This window comes from Apodemus sylvaticus, chromosome 12 (assembly GCF_947179515.1).
Source record: "Apodemus sylvaticus chromosome 12, mApoSyl1.1, whole genome shotgun sequence".
NCBI classification, from domain to species: domain Eukaryota; kingdom Metazoa; phylum Chordata; class Mammalia; order Rodentia; family Muridae; genus Apodemus; species Apodemus sylvaticus.
The window spans coordinates 63043708-63064713 of NC_067483.1; the positions used below are offsets into that span (position 1 = coordinate 63043708).

Below are 21006 nucleotides of genomic sequence, written 5' to 3' on the forward strand. Positions count from 1 at the left end.
AGGGAAGGTAGGTATATGCTTTCTTCTTCTTTTAAATATTTATTTATTTCATTTATATGGTTACACTTCAGACATACCAGAAGAGGGCACTGGATCCCTTTACAGATGGTTGTGAGCTACCATGTGGTTGCTGGGATTTGAACTCTGGAAGAGCAAGCAGCCAGTGCTCTTAACAGCTGAGCCATCTCTCCAGCCTATATGTCTTTTATTTTTTTTTATTTTTTTTTTTTTATTTTTGATTTTTGGATTTGGTGTTTTCAAGACAGGGTTTCTCTGTATAGCCCTGACTGTCCTGGAACTCACTCTGTAGACCAGGCTGGCCTCGAACTCAGAAATCCACTTGCCTCTGCCTCCCAGAGTACTGGGATTACAGGCATGCGCTACCACCGCCCGGCATATGTCTTCTTTTTTAAAAGCCATCAGGAGGCTTCGGGACAGGGAACCAAATGCTGGCTTGCAGTACGACCCGCTCCATCCAGCTTCTGCCCTAGGTACACGCTTCTACCCAGGTATATAGTGACCAGACTAGAGAGGGCTCCCCTCCCAGGCTCTGTGTGTAGGACCCACCACGTTCCCGTTTGCAAGGAAACATGAACAGGGTTAATAAGGGTGACTGCTTACATGGGGGACGCGCCCCATTCCCCAGCCCACTCTGATAACAACTTTCTCTGAGTGTGGAAAACCCATGCTTTCTCTTCCCTGTAGGTTTATAGAGGGGCCGTAAAGCAGAGGAGCAGGAGAGAGTGTCCCGGGACCAGCAGGGGAAGGAAGGAGCACTAGCACTGAACACCAGGGTCGGTCAGTGTCCCCATCTGTTTCCTCTGCACACCAGGCTAAGGATCCTGGACTGGCAGAATGTGTAAGAAGCATAAGTACCACTGAAAAGGCCAGTTAGTATGTCCCCCAAATGTCACCTCCAGCCTTGGAAGTAAGCCCTCCTTACCCGAGAGGCGGGCATTGACCCTGTTGTGGCTAGTCCAGAGCCAAAGAACTGCATTGCTGGGACTCCTCACTTGGTGCATGGACGCAGCAGCCATCTGCTCAAAATGGTTAGCACAGTCACGACAGCCAAAGAAGAACTGAACATAGCTCCTCATGGCTTGGAGGACCTCCTGGCCGTCAGCTGCAGGGAAGAGGAGACACCACAGAAAGGCTCTTCACATCGCCAGCCCCTGCAGTGTCCATCAAGGTTCCCCACAGGCTGCCCTCCCTTCCTCCACTCTGCTGTGGTCCCCTGCAGTGTCTCCCATTTCAGCCTAGGACACTGGCTTAAGGCTCCTTGCTACTTCTGCCCTGTGGGGGTCGCCACAGAGACGGTCCCACTTCCTCCAAAACTCAGTTTAGGACATTTGGACTCTATGTGGCATGACTAGACAGTTGACAGGCAGAACACTCACTCCGACTCCCATGATCATCCTCCTCCTCCTGCTTTAGGCTTCCCATTCAACTTGCTCTCTGGCGGGCCTCGCCTCTCTGGGACACTCTTAGAAGTCCATCTTCCTCTGGTCTGATTATCTTCTACTTTGTCTCTCTGTCCCCCCTTTTTCTCACTCTGACTTCCCCATATAGGCTAGGATCAGCAAGGGTCTCTGTTGACTCCCTCATTTTTCTTGAACTAAAACCAGACTCTCCTGAAGGCCCCTCCACCTCCCCAGCCCCCGCCCACACTTTCTATGCCTTTTTCTCTTCCCATACCTCAGATACCTTGGGACTTGCTTCCTGTTGCTTCTAAACGGTTCCTCCTCTGCACACTTCCAACCCTTTAGAAAGTAACCTACCTCCCTCAGTACCTCGCAGAGAGCTCTCTCTTACATGTGTGTCTCTGTCTGTCTCTGCTTTGCAACGTAAGTGTCCGTATCACTGTGCCCCTTACCTCCTAAGCTCCATTTCTTCTTCCCCTGCCCTCCACATTATGACTCTGTCAGCTCTGCGCCCCTTGTCCCCACAGCTCCAGAACTGTATTCCTGCGAACACTTCCTTTTCCTTCTGCCTCCTTAGTTTCCCACTGATACAGGCTCACCAGCTGGCTCCCGTGGAGGACAGAACAGAAGTGATGGACGGACAGACAGAGGCGGAGTGTGGTAAGCAGGCCTGGACTCACCTGGTTCCTGCGGGTGGGCCTCACTGTAGCGGTTTGCCTGCACAGTCAGGAAGTGGAAGAGCACCCACAGGGAGCAGGGAAATCCCCGGAAATGTGGCTGGCTGCCCTGACAGCCAACCCAGTTCACCTTCTCTGCAACGACAGAGTCCTAAAAGGGACACACGTGAGCATGAGTGCACAAGCAGACAAGAGAAGGGGCAGAGAGGGGGTCGACAAGAGATGCTTCCAGGAGCACATGCACCATGGCAAAGGAGGTCCTTTTCTTAGCCTGCCACCTCAAATGGGTACCTCTGCCACACCCACCCTCCAGAAGATCAGATCTGAGAACCCACGGCATAGACCAAGGTCTCTAGAAGCCTTGATACTTTATAACCCCCATGGGGGGGGTGTGTCTACTGGGTGTGTGTGTCTACTGGGTGTGGCTTGTTTTGCAGACAGCAGAAAGAATAGGTGCCCTGCTGTGGGCCAGGTGGAGGAAGCTGGGCCTCCTTCCTCCTTCCAAGCTGGGAGGTGCTTGGAAGCAGGCAAGAGATGAGAACTCTGGTGTCTTAGATAAATGTGCTGGCTCATGCCTATAATCTTCACATTTCAGAAGCTGAGGCAGGAGGATTGTTGAGTTTCAAGGTCAGTAGCTTTACATACAGAGCAAGGCCCTATCTCAAAAATAAGTCTCCACTGCCTCATACCTCAGAGGTCTTAGCTCCATGCACTTATAGGTACTTACAGGGTCTTAGACTAAGCTCCTAAACTTGGTTTCTTCATCTGCTAAGTGAAAATTGTGATGTATGAAGATTCAATGAGATATTCCATAGGACCCAATGAAGCAGCTTATTAGTGATAAATGGAGTCACTTAATGCAAACCTCCGAATAATGTCACCAGAGATTGAGGCATTAAGTCCTTCCAGTCCCAGAAACGTCAGGAACACTGACAAGGCCTTTACTTGCCTGCTGGACTCACCTCCCTCCTGCTGTCCAGAGCAGCCTTGAAAAAACTATAGGGGATCTTCTTCTTCTGTTGCTTCTGAAGCCAGTCGTTTATGGAGTGCAAGAAGTTCTGGACCAAAGGCTGGCCAGGGAAGTACTGCAGGCAGGAGCAAGTGGCGATTGGAGAGTAAGAAACAATTCTACAGAGTTTTACAGTGTAATAAAACCAGACAGGCACAAATGTGAACTCAGATACTCTATTCTGGACAGAGGAGAAGAAACTCTATGCAGCCTAGGCCCTGTGAGTCTCTCCTATCAAGGCTCGGGCTACAGCGCTGACCTAACCACATACGGCCACTCCGTAGGACTGCAGCGAACACTGGGCACAAGGCAGTCTTCAGGTAGACTTCTGATGCAGCAACTGACTTCCCAGCAGGCCTTACATGGGGTGGGCAAAGGGTTAAACACCGGGTAACTGAAGAAAGCTGCAGCTGTACCTGCAGCTGTTTCCCGATACCCAGAATCCCCTTCATCACCCACCCTACTTGGACCAACAGTTGGGCTTTTCAGAAACTGAGACACCAAGGCCCCCTCCCCATGACAAATATCCTGAGCCAGGAAGGAAAAACTGCAGGGACACCTTGAGCCCTTCTCAGTGATGAGATGGAAGAAAGATCGTGCTCTAGGGAAGGGGCAGTACAGTGGCATCGCCAGAGGGAGGGACCATAAAAAGTCTTTAAATCCCTAATGCAGGGCCCAGTGGGCCCCTACCCCCTCCCTTTGGACCGCTCACTCCAGCTCGGAGAGCACTCTTTCTCTTTTGCTTTTGCTAAGTAAATTGTTTTTAGCTGTGTTTCTTGGCTCAATTCTTTCTTTTGAAAAGACAAGAACCAAAGTGAGGAGAAACCTTCATTGGTAATAGGCTAGGCTTTCATTTTTTAGCTCATAGGCCGCCAGTATGGACAGGCTAGCCAAGGGCTTAGGGCCAAGATCCAAATCTTGATGGTAACTCCCAAGAGCCTCAGAGGAACATGAAAAGCTACTTTGACAATAAGTCAACTCAAATCTGATTAGTATCAGCACTTTAAAACCACAAGGACTCAAGGGAGGCGGGGATGTGTGCATGTGTGCATATGTGTGCATGTACAAATGCTTGTGGGGGTGGGGGTGGGGCCGGGTGAAGGGGACGGCAGTGAAACAGAGCAGATAAAACCATGGGAGGAAGACTGAGGTGAGGAAGACCATGAGCTAAGAGATGTGAGAGAGGAGGGAAAGAAAGTCACTGGGAGAAGAATCCCAAAATGAGAGTGGTACCTGAGCCAGCCCTCCGAGAAGGCATTAACTCTCCTTATCAAACGGCAGGAGCTAGCCATCCGCCAGAGTGAAAAATGGCCGGAAAGACTTGTGCTTCCTCCTGGTCAGCTCCTGGGAGCTCTGGGCCCACGCACAGATTTACAGCTGAAAGTCAGCATTTCTCCCTGACCTCCGCCTGCCACCCTGACTTGGCACCTTCTTTCTGCCTTCTAAGGCCATGTATCAGAAGCAGGGATGAATTAAAGGGCTCTGGGCAGCGAAGAGCTGGGAAACCTTGGTGACCAAACGCCACCCAGTGGCCAGCCCTGACAGCTGCTCGCCTGTGACAAGGCAGGCTGAGAGAGGGGCCTCTCCACTCCAGGCTCTCTTGTTGGAGGAGAGAGAGGATGTTAAATGAGACGGGGATGTGAGGTTCACCTTCAACAAGGTGATTCACCCCCCTGGGCTGTCATTTCCTCATCTCTAAAATGATGAGCACCACTCTCGGAGTTTAAGGACGGAAACCAAGCAAATACACAGTGTACCGTACAGCCTGCCAGCCCGCCAGAGCTTAAGGAAGCAGCTTTGATTATTATTCTCCAGGAAAGAAAGAAGCACCCCAGCAAAGCAGACAGATAGAGCATATCAGTCATGCAGACAAAGGTCAGCCAGGGCCTCTGCACCCGTGTCCCAGGTCACTATGCCTCACTGTGGGGCATCCTAGCTGGCCTCCCTCAGTCCTTTGCCTCAGTCCCACACTCTTCTCGGAGAGCCCTGGCTTCTGGCTAAAGAGTCCCTTGGTACCATCCGCATGTCCTGTTCTTGCAGGGTCTAGCTGAGGGTATCCCTGAGAGTGCGCTGTCCAGGTCTCTATCCAACCTGGATACTTTATGTCTCCTCTCCTATCAGCTTCACAGCCCTGCTGGGGAGCGAACTAAACACCAGCTTGCTTATAGCTGAAAACAGATCCAAGCAGCACGGAGAAACTACTGCTTCCCGGACTCCTCTGAAAGACTGACCTGGCCTTGGGGTCTCCTCATTGAGATCTGCAGAGTTGGGGCCCACATGGGAGCTGTCCCTCACTGAGGTGGTAAAAAACAGTACACAGGACTACTCTGGATTGGCTCCTGAATGGTCAACAAGGCATCTGCGCTAGGCCTCCTCAGTATTATGGAGTGCAGATTGCAGGTCGCTGAAGCAAGGAAATAGCTCTGCCTTACCTACACATTCCTCACAGGGTCTTCTTTGTAGACTGACTCACAGGCCACCAAGCCAAGAGGGTCAGAATGGTGGCACAATGGGAGATAGGGAGAGATCTGGAGGTCCCCCAGACCCGCTGGGAAGAGCGGCTCCGATCAGCTGGGATTAAGGGAGGCTGAGTCAGCAGGCAGGCCAGGGGACAGGCAGCCCTGACTCAGCAGGAAAGCAGGGCAGGGCTGGCCCTGGATGGGAAGCCAGAGTGGGGAGGGCAGGGCCAGCCCAAATGTGACAGTGCCTCAAGTCTCATCCTGCTGGCTATCCTTGGCAAGCTGCTTGAGCCCCTGGGCCTTAAATGGTAGTGATAGAGCTCTGCGAAGCAGGCAAAAAGACTACATTTGTGTCAGACATCAGGTCCTCAACCACAAAGCTTCACTCTGAGAAGCAGCCACCTTTCTGAGATGTTACCAGGGAGTCAGTGCAGGGCTAATGCTAGGGATCTGGGTTAGCCCGAGAAGAGACAGCAGAGCAGAAGGTGCTCCCTTCACTCTGCGCTCCACAGTCCTAGTTCCCAGTCAGCACGGCAGGGAGTAAGATGACACAGTCTGGGGCCTAAGTGAGGTGGAGGCAGAGTAAGTCACCAAATGACTGAGGACATCCCCAGGTATTGGGATATCTGGACCAGTGTCTCTCCCCTCTACTCTATAGGACGGGTGTCTCTAGTCACATGAGGCTGGTATGGGATGAGGCTGCAAGCGGAGAGTGGAAGCTATGGGGCCCTGGACAGCTGTGGGCCCAGGCGTCCAGTCAGACCTGAATCCTCAAGGAAGGGACTGATGCGGTGTCTGCTCTCTCACACACTACTTACAGAGTAAGACCTACAGAGGAACTACAGAGACAAAGGACCCAGGGCCTGTTCACCTTGGCCAACACTGCTACAAACTTTTTCAGGGCCACCAGGCGCTGTCCTTCCAGAACTGAGAACTTCCCCACTTCTACACGCAAGATGTAGTGTAGTGCAGACTCCAGGTCGGCCATGTAGATCTTGGAGCTGAGGTTCAAGAGGAAGTGGAAAGAAAAGAAGCATTAGTCTCAGAGCAAGCACTAAAGGAACGAGCGAGGGAGCACTGCTGAGGTCACGGGAATGCGCAGCATGTGCTCTGGCGGAGGTTTGCTGAGTGCCTTGGGTGAGTAGGTTCTCTAGGCCTCAACCCTCCATCTGCATAACAGGCAGAACATACTGCTTATAGGTAGGTTGCTAAGAGGACTGACTGAAAACATAGAACCCAGCTTGCTGGAGATGGGTGGGGCCTTCTCTGCAAGTCCAGGGTCAGCTCCGTCTATAACTCACTAATCAGGCTCAGTCTGTTTTGAGCGAAGGCCCTTGGGGCTGACACACAGAACATCAGTGCACACACACAAGGCTCTGGAAAAGCTAGGCTCTCTGTGAAAGTAGAAGGCCAAGAGGTTAGTTACCCATGGAGGCTAGGCACTGGGATGGTGGAGAGACAGGCGAGGAAACACACTTCCTATTTCTTTCAGGGCTCACATGCACACTGCTTCTGGACCCTGTCAAATCTTCTACCTCTCCAGCCAGGTGTACCATCCCTTGCCCCAATGCTTCTATGGGGGCGGTTCAGGTACTGCTGGGAACATGACTGAATGCCAGCTACTTACTGCCCCCTGGCTCCTGGCCTCGGTGTGAGCAAGCTAGGTATTTGAGCTTAGGCCTCGGGACAGAGCCAACAGGGCCAACGGCCAGTGAGCACTCACACTTGTTCATTCTCAGCAAGGTCTCCACTGTGGTGTCCCTGAGCCTCAGTTTACCTCACTGCCTGATGCTCTGCCTCGAGAAGTGGCCTCGTTGGGCTAGAGAGATAGCTGAGCAATTAAGAGCACTTGCTGTTCTTCCAGAGGACCTGGGTTCAGTTCCCAGCACCCACACGGGTGGTTCACAACCTGTCACTCCAGCCCCAAGGGATCTGATGACCTCCTGTGGCCATAACACATATGCATGTGTAAATAATGAAAATGTACATTTTGACAAAGTGGTTTTGCAATTGAATAAGATGAGACAAGGCAGCGGCAGCACACTGTTACAGTGATTTGAATCATCTGAATGATAAAATGACCAATGAGACCTTCGTGTGCACGCCTGTTTGTGTGGTGTGTGCATGTGTGCTCACCTGTGTGGCTGCACGTGGTGACCAGAGGCTGGCATGGCATGTCTTCCTCAATTGCTTCTACACTTTATTTTTTGGGACGGGGTCTCTTCACTCATCTTGGAGCTCCCCACTGCAGCTGGCTGGCTAGCCATGGAGGCCCGGAGACCCGCCTATCTGCGGCTACCCTGGGGCTGCAGGCACGGTCCAGCTTTTACACGGTGCTAGTGACTTCACTCAAGGCTCATGCTTGCACAGGCACTCTGCCCACTGAGCCGCCTCCCAGGCAGCCAGTGTCCCCTCGTAAGTTTCTTTCCTTTTCACTTGATTACAACTCTTTCCACTGTACTTCTACACACAAAGCCCCTGAGTGAGGATACGAGATCCTTTCTGGACCTTTCTCCCAGCTGTCTACACATCCTCCCACTTACAGTCAGTACTGAGCTGCCTGGTCAGACATCTTTGCTTAGTGTGTAGCTGGGGATTGGAGCAAGAGGTCGACAGCTCCATTTGCATGCACAGCATCAGGGTGTTTACTATGAAAGCAAAGCCAGCAGCCTCCTAACAAGCAGTTCTCACACCTGTCACTGTGCACAATGACAAGGAGCACCCAAAAACGTAGTGAGCTCCCTGGCCACGGCGTTCAGATGAAATTGTGTGGCTTCCTAGACGGGGTGCTTCAAGGGACCATAAAGTGTATAAGCAGAGGCCGTTATCAGTTCTGTAGGGTCAGCAAAGGCAACCATCAAGGTTAGCTCAGCAACTGCCTACATTACCCTTATGCAAAGGTGTTGAGCTGCTTTCTGTTCTAAGCAAAAATCCCTAGGAAAACTGCACACACGCATGTACACACACACACACACACACACACAGTTCTAGAGAAGCTGGCCCTCTGTGGGAGTGAAAGACTCTAAGGCTGGGAACTGGGACAGCAGAGGGAATGGGGGCATCATGGGTAGCAGCCTGTCTTTCTTTCAGAGCTAATGTGCACGGTTGCCAGACCTCAGTTTTCATACCCCACTTGACAGATCTGAACCCATGGTGCCTAACACAGGCCTGACACAAAGAAACAATGCTTAGGGCAGAAGTTAGTGTAGGACCTCCCCAGTGAGGATTCATCCCCAGCGTTCCTCTACTTGTCATCCCCCCCCCCCCCACTTTCCCTTTCTCTCATTTTCTCTTGCTCTCTCACTATGAGGCTGAGGCTCACCTGGAATTCACAATCTTGGTGCTGTGGCCTCCCAAGCACTGGCATACGAACGTGCAGTCCCATGCCTAGCTTCTACTTGCTTTTTGAGTAGAGTTAGGCTCATGTAGCTTGGACACTAGCCAGCATTCCTTCTATTATAAAGGATAACGTGGAATGCTGTTTGGTAAACACACATTTGGCACTGCAGTCCTGGCACAAAGACAGGAGAGCCCACATCAAGATTTTTTGAGCCTGGTCAGCAGTTAGGGGTCCCCCAAAGGACTAGTGTGTACCTGTGCCCTACTCATTGAGATAAACTAGGTAAAGAGCTTCCGCCTAGTATGTTCAAGTCCTGGGTTGGGTTCCCAGCAGCACAAAGACAACAAAACAAACAAACAAACAAACAAACCCCAAAGCCAGCCTTGAAGGGACATAGGTAGGCTATCCCGTGACAGGGACAGGAATGAGTAAGGCAGTACTCATGCAGGGGATGTATGAGGAGAACCGGGTGGTCTTACCGGTCTGCAAACTTCCACACTGTGGGTGCTATCTGATCAGCAGTGACTGGTGTAGCTGTGGTTGGGGGAGCGTCCCTGGTCAGTCCAGGCAGCGCCCGCAGGTAGGATGTATAGAAAGGCCTGGACTCCACCAGCCTGGAAAGAGAGCAAATGGAAGCGCTAAGGACAAAGAGAAAAAACACAGAGCTGACCAATGTGAGGAGAGGACACAGGTGGCTCCTCCCACAGGAAGGCCTGGTAAGAAACATTTCAACTTGGTCCCATCTTGCCTTTGTCTCCCTGGGCCTCATGTTGACTTGTCCATTCACTGTCCATGATATAGAAACCCTCTTTCCACGAGACAGATACGGAACCCCTATGGGGACAAACACCTGGGCCTGAGAATTACTCAGTGTGCCTCTGACTCCAGGCAAGGCCATGGGCTTTAGAACCTGAGGCAGGTAGCCCCACTGGGAACACCATCCGTTTTGCTGCAGAGAACGGGGCTGCATTCACCAGGAGACCTCCTACCTAGCTGTGCAAGCTCTTGGTTTGGTCCCCAGCACCACAGAAAAAAACAAAAACACTAGCTTCTGTCCATGACAGGAATGGCTGGGTGTGACTGGTCTCAAGGCAGCCACCCCCCACCCCCCACAAGCTTGTTCCAAGACATCAAGAGGTGACATCACAAGTTGACACTGCTTCCCATGGAAGTCAAAGAGCTTATGTATGATTTCAGACATAATAACAACAAGATCCGGGTTTGCCCAAACACTCCTGCTTTCTCTTTTCTAATACAGGAGTCTTAGAGACAGGAGATATCTCCTCCAAGAGGTCTGGTTGAGACAAGCATCAGTGACAGGATGTCCCGTGGGAGCCAGCATCAGGAAGCATGGTTTTCCTGCTCTGCCACCCGGGCTCAATGTCTACCACTGAGCAGATGGCTTGGGAGGAGCATCGTCACAAACAATTTTCCCCTCCACCAGCTCCAAGCCAGGACACAATGCCTCCTCTTGCCTCTAGGACTGGCACTTTCTGGGCTTGCCCGGGATCATGCTTCTTGGCTCTGGCAGGCCTGCCTCAGGGGCCCCGGTGGTCTAGGACGGGGAAAGGGCAAGGAGATGCCTAGCCCAGCCTCAGTGTAGGGTGGTACTAAAGGCCCCAAGAAGTAGATTGCTGGGTACCTGGGGTAGCCTTGATTTCCTTGGCCCCCAGATTTCTGCCTGCAGGGCCAGACTGACATCAATCACCTGCCTGAGGAGGGACCGAGGCACCATCTGGTGCCATTTACCGCCATTCAGCGGCTGAGGCTGACAGCAGCTGAGGTTGCTTGATTGTTTTCTCCTGACATTTTGGAACAGACTATTGTCTGGCTCCTAATGAACTTTTCTGCAATTAGAAAAGAGAAGGGAGGGAAGGTCCAACACATCTGAGTCCTCGCCAGGCCGGCGCCCGTCAACGCACTCCTCTGTGCACAGAGGCGTGGGATAACACAGCCAGGGCATGGTGTGGGTGGGTTAGAGGCTCAGGGCCGAGGCAGGAATCCTGAGCTGCAAGGTTGGAGGTCTCGACTCACACAGAGGATCACACATCTGCTTCTCCTTCTTGGCTGCTCTTTCTAGTGACCTCTCTGGCGGGAAGAGAGACTGGGCAGGGAGGAGATGGGGACGTCACACTCACACAGGCACTCGGGAGACAGAGCCATTCCGAAGCAGCAGGTAACAAGACGGAAAGTCAGCGACGCCAAACTTGTTCACCACATCACTCTCTGTATTCAAGACTCTGCGTACTGCCACAGCATGGTACTGGGACATGTCCAGAGTTACCTGTAGAGAAAGTAGGGTGTGAAGGGGCTTACCCAGTGGGCAGGGGCAGCCTCAGTTCTGGACTGGTGGTGGGCAGGCACCAGGTAGCAGCTGTGTTCTATCTAGACTTGAAACCTTGTGGAGCAGACCACTGTGATAAAATTCACACAACCCTCAGGTTACAACTACCAAATACCGAGACAAGGGGCCTTGGAACTGCTCAGATCACACACTTTGTGTGTCCTATAGGACACATATTCAGTGCCAAATGAATATGGTAAAGCATGGTAAAATGTGGTTTTATTTTTATTCTTTTTGTTATGTATGTATTTATGAATATTTTGTAAGTATGAGTGCTCCTTCTATACGTATGCCTGCATGCCAGAAAGGGCATCAGATACATTACAGATGGTTGTGAGCTGCCATGTGGTTGCTGGGAATTGAACTCAGGACCTCTGGAAGAGCAGTCAGTGCTCTTAACTTCTGATCCACCTCTCCAGTCCTTTTATTCTTATATGTATGTACACACACACACACACACACACACACCTTTCCTAGGTCAGAAAAAACTATATTGGTCAGACATACACAATCACTTTTATGTGTTCTATTGTATATTAGACGGGCACATTTAATCTCCAGAATAACACTGAGACAGCAACCCTTGTCAGGGCCTTTATACCACTGCTGCAGCAGGTGACTCCTGCCTCTCCAGGCCCCCTCTTTCCTGGACTCAACTGCCTTAGCTACAGAATGATAGTGACAGTAACAAACACAAGTCTTCGAGGCCGTTACGGGGACTCACTGATAACATTCATTAAAATGCTTGTAATAGTGGCCAGAACATGGAAGACATCTATGTTATTCATTAAAAATATATAACTTGGGCTGAGGAGATGGAGCCATAGATCAAGCATTTTCCCACAAATGTGAGGACTGTTTCAGATGCCCAGAACTCATGTAAAAGCTGGAGGTAAAAGCAGCCATCTGTAATCCCAGTGTGCCTACTGTGAATTGGGAGGTGATGACAGGAGAATCTCTAGCAGCACACAGGCCAGCTAGCCTGGCACACAGTAGCGAGCAAGAGATACTGTCTCAAATAAAACAGAAGGTAAGGCTGGCATCTGACATTGTCTTCTGGCTTACACATGTGCACTGTGGCATGCAGATGCCTGACTGAACACACACACACACACACACACACTACACACTACACATTTACATGGAAAATGTTGCTTGGGTATGGTGGTACACACTGGATATCATAGCACTTGGGCAAGAGTCATGAGTTCAGGGCATGTGGTGGTCACCAGTTGGTACTTGGGAGCAGGGGATTGCTGTGGCAGACCCAACTATGCTCCTTGTTGGATGCATGTGGACTTTTGGATTTTCAGTTCGGAAAGCAGTTGAACTTTAAATGGCTTAGTGCGTGATCCCAGTAGGAGCACGTAGGGCAGTGGTGCTGAGACCAATGTAGATAATGCTGGCCTAGCTCTAAGAGCTTTCAGAGAAGAAGTGTCCCAGAGACCATTCTTGAGATATTTTGGTGAAGAGTATGGCTGTGTTCTGCCCTTAACCAATCTGCCTAGGAGTTTTGATCCTAGTTTTGGATTAATGACGTTGGCAAAGGAGATTTCAAGACAGCCTCATATTGATTCTGTTGTGAGGTTATTAGCAGTCACTCTTATGCAGATCTATAATGAAAAAGGAGCAAGCTGAGCAAAAAAATTTACAAAATACAAAATGTACATTCTGAGGAGAAAAGAAGCACCAGGGTGTAGATCAGAGCTCAGTCTGGTGCTCAATGACACAAGAGTCTAAAGAAACGTAAAACAGAATAAAGAGAGTGGGTACTTCAGAGCAAGACCCGCCCAGCTGAGCTTCCAACTGTGAAAGGCAAGCAGTGGAGGAAACCACTGAAGACAGAAAGCTGATGCAGGTGTGACTGGACAAGGGGCCAAGTTCCAGCCCCAGCATGCAGCAGGACTGCAGCTTCTGGTTCTGGCTTTCGAGTCAAGGATGCAGGAAATGGGTTGCAGACTCTCCCTCCACAGCTAAGGGAAGCTGAGGCCAGGTGTGTGTCAGGAGCGGTCCTGTACGGAGGCCCAGAAAGGTCACTGTGTAAATCCGTGAAAGTGAACTCTGGATTCCATTGGAGACCCCAAGATGTTGGAGATGCCAGAGCTGTGGGATTCCTGTTGAAGAGCACTTCGATATCAGACATGGAGACAGAGTTTGGAGTTTGTCAAGCTGGTTTGTATCTTGCTTTGGTCCAGTATTTCTTCACAACGCTTCCTTTCCTCTGTTTTGGGATAGTAAGGTCTACCCTGTGCCATTGTATGTTAGCAGTACATGGTCTGCTTTTTGATTTTGGTTTACAGGGGGTTACAGTTAAGAGACTGCAGGAGTCTCAGAAGAGACTTTGAACTTTGGACTTTAAGCAGTGTTGAGACTGTGAAAGACTGTGGGGACTTTAAAAGTTGGACTAAATGCATTTTGCCCTATGATATGGCTACAAGCCTAAGAGGCCAGGGAGTAGAGAGTGGAGTGAGATGTGGTGGTTTGAATAAAAATTTCCTCCATAGGTTCATATATTTAAATACTTACAGGGTGGCTCTGTTTGAAAGGACTAGGAGGTATAGCCTTGTTGGAGGATGTGTGTCACTGGGGGTGGGACTTGAGGTTTTAAAAGTCCAAGCCAGGCCCGATGGTTCTTTCTTCCTGCTGCCTGTGGATCTCAATTTAGAATTCTTAGCTAATTCTCCAGCACCATGACTGCAGCCATGCTCTCTACCATGATGACAGTGGACTTCTGAGACTGTAAGCCAGATCTAATAAAATGCTTTTTTTTTTTTAAAAATAAAAATATAAGAGTTGCTGTGGTCTTGGTGTCTCTTCATTGCAATAGAACAGTGACTAAGGCAGCCAGTTTCAGCTACTTCATGAGTGAGAGGCCTGCCTGAATTATGTGGAACTTTTATCTCAGCCAAACCAAATCAAACTAAATCTTATCTGTAAAGAGAACAGATAGTGGTGGTAAACAGAATCCTACTGTGTAGCTGAGGAAGAGGTACAGGACTGAACGTGTTGTGTGAGGGGAGGGAAGAACTGATTCCAATCAGCGTCTGTCCGACATCTGTGTTTGACCTTGGAACATGTGACAAACCTGGGCACACCACGTCACCTGTAGCAAGGCCACGAGCAGCAGCATAGTGGGTGCTCTCTACAGCAAGCAAAGAGGTGAATCTTTATAAAGCACCTACTGCACGCTGGCCACTGATCTAGCTTTTTATATAAATTGTCTTAGTGAGCATTCTAACATGAAATCGCCTAACTACTATTCAATAGGAAATAAGGCTCAGACCAAAGGCATTCTTTAAACTGATGGAGAGGTGCAGCCTGCACTGCTGCCCAGGGATCTAGCTGCCTCACAAGCGACCAGGCTATTTCTCACCTGTCTGCTTCCCTCATTTTTTTTAAAACCCCAATTCTACGCAATCAGGGCAGTGAAGAAACAACACAGGCTTTGAGTCAGACAGCATTGTCCTACATTTATAGCTGTGTGATCCTAGACATTTTACACCACTCTCTTAAGTTTAGGGGTTAGCAGCAATATGTTGGTATCTAGTCCTAGACTCAGTAAATAGCAGGTAGTACTTTTTAGTTTCAGAGAAAGAGATAAGAACAAATACTGACATTTAAAGTGGAAAGGAACCGCTACACTTCCCATGTGTCCCACCAGGGGTCAGGCAGTGCCTGGCTTTGGTCTGAACAGGGCTCTCTTCCCCTGGCCTCTCCTGAGAGCCAGGCAGGCTGAGGCAGCTCACCTCTCTTCCCAGGTAGGAGTCTTCCCTCTCAAAGATCAGGGCTAGGTACTCTGCTTTACTTCTTGTAAAGAATCCATTGATATCCTTCAGCCTGCAAGAGATAAATGGGGTTACTGTCTCTCCATAGCCTGTGGGAATGAGGTGAGACGGCCTGTGATGCATCACTTGTAGTGTAGCATGTCTCCCATAGCCCTGTGGCCTCCCGCGGCCTGTCCACCAGCGGAGGGAAAGCAAACCCTTACGCCTCCGGGGATCCTACTCACACTCCCTCACTCTGCTTTACTCCACTGGGGTTTACTGATTTATATTCTCCTTTCTGTCCCCTTTAGGAGTCAGGAGTAAAGAGGAGGCAGGCTGGGGAAGAGAAGTGGTGGGGATGCTTTCAGACCAGCTTCCTCCATGTTCTGGGTAAGGCCCAGGCTTACTGAAGATGCTTTTACTGGTTGCCTAAGAGACTGGCGATCAGAACCCATCTAGTGCAAGCCCTGATCCGCAGCATGCGGTGACCAGTGGGAGAGCTGTATGTCCCTCTCCAATGGGAACAGGAAGGGAAGAAGTAAACTAGAGTCCTGGGTATAGGAGGATCCAACCTTTTAGCTCAAGGTGAAGAGAGCAAGGCCCAGTTTTCTTGGGTAGAGATCATTAAGAAGGCAAATTCTATCTCTCAACCAGAGAACTAACCTATAGATTGTTTTAAATACTCAGTGAAAACTGTGTCTCTCCCAGCATGTTTAGGAGGACAACTAAGAAGGCACACGGGTCAGGGGAGACTGCATCTTCCTCTTATCCTCAACCTGGTGACTCACTTCCCCACACTTAACCCAAGACATGTAGCAAATACCTCCAAACAGAAAGGGTGACATCAGGTCAATGCCAGAACCCCTCCTGGTGGCAGTACGGACAGATATGATAGACAAGTGGGGAATCGGCGAACCTTTGATGGATAAAAGAGGTTCTGTGGCTACCTAACATCAGCCTCTGGGTGGCATTAGGTGGCCAGTCTCTCTGGCCACATCCTCATACCTACCCTAGGCTGGCAGAGGAGCAAGTCCTCAGCCTTCTGGAAGAGGCAGCTCAAGTTTCAGCACGTGTGTCTGCCTATATTCTTCCTAAGGGGCATCAAAAGGATCACTTAGAGACAGGGTGACAGATTCGGCCACTTTGTTGCTTTTAAGGTTCCCAGGCCTGAAAACACACTATAAAGGAAGTGCGTGTGTGTGTGTGTGTGTGTGTGTGTGTGTGTGTGTGTGTGTGTGAGAGAGAGAGAGAGAGAGAGAGAGAGAGAGAGCAAGAGCGAGCGAGCATGAGATAGAGACATGACCATGAGGAAATGGGAGGAGAAAAGCACCAGCGCACACGCTAAGCAGCTCATTTCCTAGCTTCTAGGACGTCTCCTCAGACGGTATTATAGCTTAGATAGGAACTGTCCCCACAAACGGCTCATGCACTGAAGGCTTTAGTCCCTGCTGGTGGACCCAATCATTGAGATATGCCTTGTCCATGAGGGGTCTGACTTAATCAGTGATTACCCAGTTTATGGATTCCCAATGGCCAATTAGGGGCCCTAGTTGGAGTAAGTATACACCTGGACACATGGCCTGGGGCTATACTGTCCTGAACACCCTCTTTCTACTTTTTGGCTGCTGTGAGGTGAGCAGTCTCTGACATTTGCCCTGGCTGCCATGATAGTTTGTATAATCTCAGATGCCAACTGATTGGTCCTACGAAATCTGGGTTGAAATCTCTAAAATAATGGGACAAAACAAACCTTTATTTATCTAAATTGTTTCTCAGGTATTTGTTATGGCAGGGAAAAGGAAACCAACAACCACCACAGAGAGAGTCAGTTGTAGAACATTAGGAGTGCATGCTTGGCCTGGGGTCTCCGTGAGGAAGATGAGAAATTGGGAAAGATGATGAAGGAGTCTGTGAATTGGATTAATACCAGTTGACCCATTGACCATAATCAGCTTACAAACAGGGCTTTACTCTTCTGAACAGCCTAGCCTTTTCTTCCTGCTGGTATAGGATCTCCTCTGCCCTCTCATTTGTCAGTGGCCTCCACTGGACTAGGCCAGAGAAAACCTCCTACCCTCAAACACTCCTGAGGGCAGCCAGCAGAAGCTGAGCGAGTCTGATCTGGAGAACCCCTCACACTATTCCTTCCAGTCAGAAGGCCAGGCCCTTCACCCCTTAGCCAGCTCCTAAGGGACAGGGCTCCTTAACACCGGAAGCAGAAAGGGGTTACTTCCAGTGACTCTAAGGCATGTCTGGCACACCGACCCACAGGAAGAATCAATGTGGGTCCTCTGCCCCGTGATTCCCAACACCTTCTCCATGCTTGAGCCCCATGCTGCCCCAACACTAAGCCTGCCCCAACCCAAAATACTTGGCAGGCTGCAGCGGTGGGCAGGCCGGGGGCCACGTGTCTCGGTGGGACTCCAGGGCATCGATGAGCCTCATCCGCAGCGTCTGCACGTTAGCGCCAGCACCTATAAACGGAGACGGAGAGGGCATCAGAACAGAACAGACCCCAGCACCCTTGCCGGTTCCAGTCACAAACAAGGGTCCCCAAACTAATTCCAAGGAAAAGCACATGCCAGCCCTTTCCTGAGAAGCGGGTAGGGTGAGGGCTCCTGTGGCTGAGGACTAGCGAGGACACCCATCCCTGCACACAGCTACTGAAGGCTGTTTAGTGAACGTCAGTGAGAAGTCACTCATGGTTTTCATTCTCTGAAGAAGAAAGAGACTCCCTGGCTTGTGTTAGCTTTCCGTGTGCCGATCCACCCTCACTCCTCTTCCTGGAACAGGGGCTCTGAGGCTGGTGTCCTCCTGGACAACTCCCAGCCCATCATGGCACTCAGCCAAGGGTCAAGGACCCTGAGGGCAGAAAAGATCCCTCAGAACTGGCTGTGGGTTTGTTCTTTGAAATCAACCTCATTTTGACATAACAGCTTTTCTGGGGATGTGGTGCCCCACTCTCAAACCTAGGACTTTGGATAGGGCATTTGAAGGGCTGCTCAAATGGGCTTTCCTGAGACGTCTGCCAGGCTCTCTGAGGAGACACATGGGGAAACCCAAACAGACCACTTGGAGACCCCTCTTCACCCCGTAGGAACCCAGGAAAGGCAGAAGAGCTGAAGGAGATGCTGGCAATACCAACACAACAGTCAGAGCACCCACCTGGCAATGCTGTTCCAGAACCATTCTTGGAGAAGGCCTTAAAAAACTGAGAACAGACAAGAGTGGCGGTCAGTGGCGGCATGCAAGCTGCTTAGCGACTACTTCTCTCTTTTGAGTCTCACTTTCTTCCTGTGATGGGCATCAGCGAGGCTTTGTCCTGTGATACTTCTCTAGGACTGCATCGATTCTTCCCCAAGAAGAAGACATTCAGTGAGTCAGTTTTGATATGTACTGGCTCCTGTGAACCTTAATTACTCTTGGCTCACAGAGTAATTAAGTGTCCTGACATTCAATTCTTCCCCAACACTTAATGCACCCTTAGAACCTAGAGGCAGCAGCTCAGAAACTTAACAAGGGACCAACTCCACAACACCTGGCATCTGCACATAGTTCCTGGAAGCTGTTAAGCAAACAGTGAAGTCACTGGTGGTCTTCGTGCAGACCATCTGAAGAAGAAAGAGACTCCTTGGCCAGTGTTAGCTGCCCGTGTGGTGATCTACCCTTGTTCTATTTCCTGGATAGGGGCTCTGAGACTGGTGTCTTCTCAGTGAGAACTCCCAGCCCATCACAGCACTCGGCTAAGGGTCAAGGATCTAGGACAGGTCCTACTGAGCAGCAGACCTGAGCCTACAAAAACAGGACTGCAGCACACACCAGCCTCTTTCAACATCATGATGTACTCTTTCCCAAGTGTGTGACACCTCAGGCCTAGTGTGTTATTGGGGTGAGAGGTCAGAAAGAACACTGGGTAACAACTTACAACCTGGGCTTCTGGCCAAGGGCTCCTGTCTATGTCCTCCTGTCCTGGGAGACAAGCTGTTGCAGAAGAGCCTGAAGGCTTCTTCACGACAGGTCTCAAACCTCAGGAACACTTTCTGCTAGTTTAGTCCTTTATCTCCCACAGCATGGCCTTGGCGCTATCCCAAGTTGCTGATTAGGTGAAAGCCATAGGGTCTGGCAGAACTGGGTTCAAGACCTGGATTTGATATGTTTTTGTTGTGACCTTGGAAAACTTTTCTGCTTCTCTAAACCTCAGTATTCTGATCTTTTAAATGAGATATAAAATTATATATATATATGTATATATATATAATGATATCACATATAAGTGATACCACCAGCCTAGAATTGTTATAAGATTCAATAATCAAAAACCAAGAGTAATTAAGGCACAGGAGCCAGTACATATCAAAACTGACTCATTAGACATCAACTCCATAACCATCACTCCTTCCAATATACATCCCTTCAGCACCACGAAATACTGACCAGCTAGGACTGCTCTGTCCCATTCGTGTGCAGGCAGGAAGGGAAAATTCACATGAGAAGCAGCGCAGTAGCCAGCCAGCCCTGCCCGTGACTGGCTGCTCCCTATGGCCTCGCTGACTTTCCTCGCTCTCTACTCCACTCTTTTTTCAAAATATGAACGAAATACTTAATTCATAAATAAAAGCAGCTCATTTACAAATATCACAAAGCACTTACGTCCTTGACAGTTACTGAACAAATCTTGACCTAGTAAAATTATTATTCTAATACTTGTAAAATGATGACACATTCCCTGAATTGTGACGTAAAATGAGGACATGGGTTTCTAAGAATCGCTATGGGCACACTGCTGCTCAGAGGCTAAATGTGACTCCGTAGGGTGGTCTGCTCAGTGTGCTACAGCTGCTGTGCTCACTCTGTGTAAGGAAGACAGACTTTGCCTTCCTGCTACAGCTCTCACACTGTGGACTAGCCTTCAGTAGTGTGCCCTTCTCATAGCTATGGAAGTTACGTTCAGATCTAGAGAACAACATGGTGCCTCTCCTTCATCAGCTATCAGGCTGTCCAAGACCTTGTCTTAAAAGGTGCTGGGATCCCCCCTGCCCCTCAAAGGCATCTCCTCGACCCTAAATTTCAAAGCTCTAATCTATCACAGAAACTCAAGAGCCACTCAGGAGCCCTGCCCACAGACTGCATGGCTAAAGGAGTTCTGGGCCATCATCAGCCTTCTCGGTATTTAGAAGCTTCCAGCTATTCAGTCTCTGCATTTCCTGTTTCCCTGCACTGCCAAACGTCTCTTCTGCTCCCCAGACATCTCTGCCCTGTCTCTAAGCCCACCGCTCTCCTAAATCATCCAGGAGAACCGAGTGGTGACTCTCTCCAGCCAGTCCCAAGCTGCCTCTCAGGTGCTTCTTGTGCTCTGGGCAGAAGCTACCAGCTGCTGCCCACCTCCCTGCCTAGCTTTGATTTTGTTTTTGTACACATGTTCTTGCAACTCTCTTTCTTTTCTTTTCCATGTAGCCACCCTCCCTGCTTTGCTGGACAGACCAGCCCTTCTTGGCTACAGTTAGCCTTTGTCCTGACTTCTTCCTGTACCACCGTCATTAATTCCCGTCTGCTGCTCTTAGTGTCTCCTGCTGCTCCACATCAGATCTGATCATTCTGTGTTTAAGGCGTCCTTATAGGCACCGTTGGGAGGAAAGGGCTCTGTTTATGCTTTCAAATGAACGAATGAATGAATGAAGAACAAACCTACCGCTCTCTGTTACCAAGTCATTCACTTTGTCCAACACATTTACTGCCTTGTGTCTCCGATACTCACCTGCCCTAGACTTCTTGTTCCATCTACTAAATTCCACGGAGGTGTGAAGGTCCCGTGCCCACACACCAATGTTGAGTGAGCCCTCCTTCAACATCTGTCTGCACCGGTGTCTTATCTCACCCAGCAATCAGCCCTCTCCCTGCTGTGGCATTTCCCTTGGCTACAGGGAATGGGGGCATCCAGTTATCTGGAGAGTTCTGCGGCTCTGCCTTGGGGATAACTCAACAGCCCTCTCGC

At 50.0% G+C, this 21006-nt stretch overlaps 1 protein-coding gene across 1 annotated transcript in view; it reads right to left on the reverse strand.

Moving 5' to 3' along the window:
- Positions 1–21006, reverse strand: part of Qsox1 (quiescin sulfhydryl oxidase 1) — a 37367-nt gene that overhangs the window by 2300 nt on the left and 14061 nt on the right. Inside the window, exons 3-11 of the mRNA XM_052200519.1 lie at positions 18180–18225; positions 17386–17488; positions 14997–15087; positions 11045–11190; positions 9386–9520; positions 6438–6567; positions 3061–3183; positions 2102–2249; positions 944–1123 (exon numbers count right to left, since the gene is read on the reverse strand). Of these exons, the coding sequence (XP_052056479.1) occupies positions 944–1123; positions 2102–2249; positions 3061–3183; positions 6438–6567; positions 9386–9520; positions 11045–11190; positions 14997–15087; positions 17386–17488; positions 18180–18225 (1102 nt within the window). The remainder of the gene's footprint in view (positions 1–943; positions 1124–2101; positions 2250–3060; positions 3184–6437; positions 6568–9385; positions 9521–11044; positions 11191–14996; positions 15088–17385; positions 17489–18179; positions 18226–21006) is intronic.